Here is a 2,254-nt window from a genome sequence, read left to right as displayed (position 1 = left end):
AGAGAAATACAGAAAGAGAGAGTGAGGAATTATATTCTAACTTCCTTCCCCCCTCCTCTCTCCTCCCTTCTCTCTCTCTCTCTCTCTCTCTCTCTCTCTCTCTCTCTCTCTCTCTCTCTCTCTCTCTCTCTCTCTCTATCTATCTATCTTTATCTTTCTATCTCTCTCTCTCTCTCTCTCTCACCCTTTATCCCTTTCCCTCTCCCTCTCCCTCTCCTTCTCCCTCCCTCCCTCCCTCCCTCCCTCCTTCCTTCTCCCTCCCTCCTTCTCCCTCCTTCTCCCTCCCTCCCTTCCTCCCTTCCCCCTCACTCCCTCCCTCCCTCCCTTCTCCCTCCCTCCCTCCTTCTCCCTCCCTCCCTCCCTCCCTCTCCCCCTCCCTCTCCCTCCCTCCCTCCCTCTCTGGGCCAGTTATTGGATTAGACAGACCCCTCCTTCTATGCTACAGCCACCTTCAGCGCCACACTGCAAGAACCACTGAGAAACCCGATGCTCTTAGACCTTCTCCCAAACATCATCTTTAGCTCACGACCATGTATATGCCATCAGGAATGTGGATCATGAATTATGAATGGTTCTGAACAAGATCGGTATCTGGTTTGATTTTATTGTTTTTGTTTGTTTGTTGTTGTTGTTGTTGTTGTTGTTGTGTGTGTTTTTCTTAACGCTTTGAATAGGAATCTGTGAATTATGAATCCGATTATTTGCGTTAATTGATTTTTCTTTTTTTCTTTTTTGATCTGTATCATTATCGGTGTTTGTATTTATTTACGATTGACGCTTTTGAATATGAATGAATGTGAATCTATGAATTATGAATGTCTCTGAATATAGGCAATATCCTATTTTTTTTCCATGTACATTACAATCAGTTCTCATTCGTTTGTCTGTTTTTTTATTAACGCATTGCCCCATTTCTCAATCATCATGTTCTGCTCTTTCTTTCTTTCTTGATTAACGCTTTTTCTCATATTCTCAAATAAGTGAGGTGTAAACTTGTCTTTGAATCTTCCTCTATAGTTATAATGTAGTTACATTGCTAAGGAAGCTTTTGATGGAAAAGAGACAGGAATGCGATTTCTATTTAATGAATATAAATTTAACGAGTTGATGACTTATCTTTATTAATCTGTGTACTTATCATCTACTTATTTATTTACCTGTCTATCAACCTATTCACCTATCTATCTTAATCTGTGTACTTATCATCTACTTATTTATTTACCTGTCTATCAACCTATTCACCTATCTATCTTAATCTGTGTACTTATCATCTATTTATTTATTTACCTGTCTATCAACCTATTCACCTATCTATCTTAATCTGTGTACTTATCATCTACTTATTTATTTACCTGTCTATCAACCTATTCACCTATCTATCTTAATCTGTGTACTTATCATCTATTTATTTATTTACCTGTCTATCAACCTATTCACCTATCTATCTTAATCTGTGTACTTATCATCTACTTATTTATTTACCTGTCTATCAACCTATTCACCTATCTATCTTAATCTGTGTACTTATCATCTATTTATTTATTTACCTGTCTATCAACCTATTCACCTATCTATCTTAATCTGTGTACTTATCATCTATTTATTCATTTACCTGTCTATCAACCTATTCACCTATCTATCTTAATCTGTGTACTTATCATCTATTTATTTATTTACCTGTCTATCAACCTATTCACCTATCTATCTTAATCTGTGTACTTATCATCTATTTATTTATTTACCTGTCTATCAACCTATTCACCTATCTATCTTAATCTGTGTACTTATCATCTATTTATTTATTTACCTGTCTATCAACCTATTCACCTATCTATCTTAATCTGTGTACTTATCATCTATTTATTTATTTACCTGTCTATCAACCTATTCACCTATCTATCTTAATCTGTGTACTTATCATCTACTTATTTATTTACCTGTCTATCAACCTATTCACCTATCTATCTTAATCTGTGTACTTATCATCTATTTATTTATTTACCTGTCTATCAACCTATTCACCTATCTATCTATCTACCAACTATCTAAGGAGAGAGGGAGATAGAGAGAAAGAGGGAGAGATTACACTCTAGCTAGAAATGTAGGAATCCCTCTGCTGTGTACATATTCTTCTTTAACTGAAGTAAAATTCGTGACCGGATTTTTTTTTTTTCATGGTTCCTTTACAGATATATTTTTCTTTTCTTTTCCTTTTTTTTAAGTCTTCTATATTTGTGTGTATACGAAGGGGGGA

General features: G+C 35.6%; 1 protein-coding gene across 1 annotated transcript in view; it reads right to left on the bottom strand.

Annotated features, from left to right (window-relative positions):
* The window catches only part of LOC138863987 (DNA-directed RNA polymerase II subunit RPB1-like), a 47,959-nt gene extending 47,444 nt beyond the window's left edge, over positions 1-515 (bottom strand). Inside the window, exon 1 of the mRNA XM_070129517.1 lies at positions 444-515. Coding sequence (XP_069985618.1) covers positions 444-515 — 72 coding nt within the window. The remainder of the gene's footprint in view (positions 1-443) is intronic.
* Positions 516-2,254: the final 1,739 nt, after the last annotated feature.

The sequence above is a fragment of the Penaeus vannamei genome, chromosome 14, assembly GCF_042767895.1.
Source record: "Penaeus vannamei isolate JL-2024 chromosome 14, ASM4276789v1, whole genome shotgun sequence".
Classification (NCBI taxonomy): Eukaryota; Metazoa; Arthropoda; class Malacostraca; order Decapoda; family Penaeidae; genus Penaeus; species Penaeus vannamei.
This window is presented reverse-complemented; position numbering and strand designations above follow the sequence as displayed.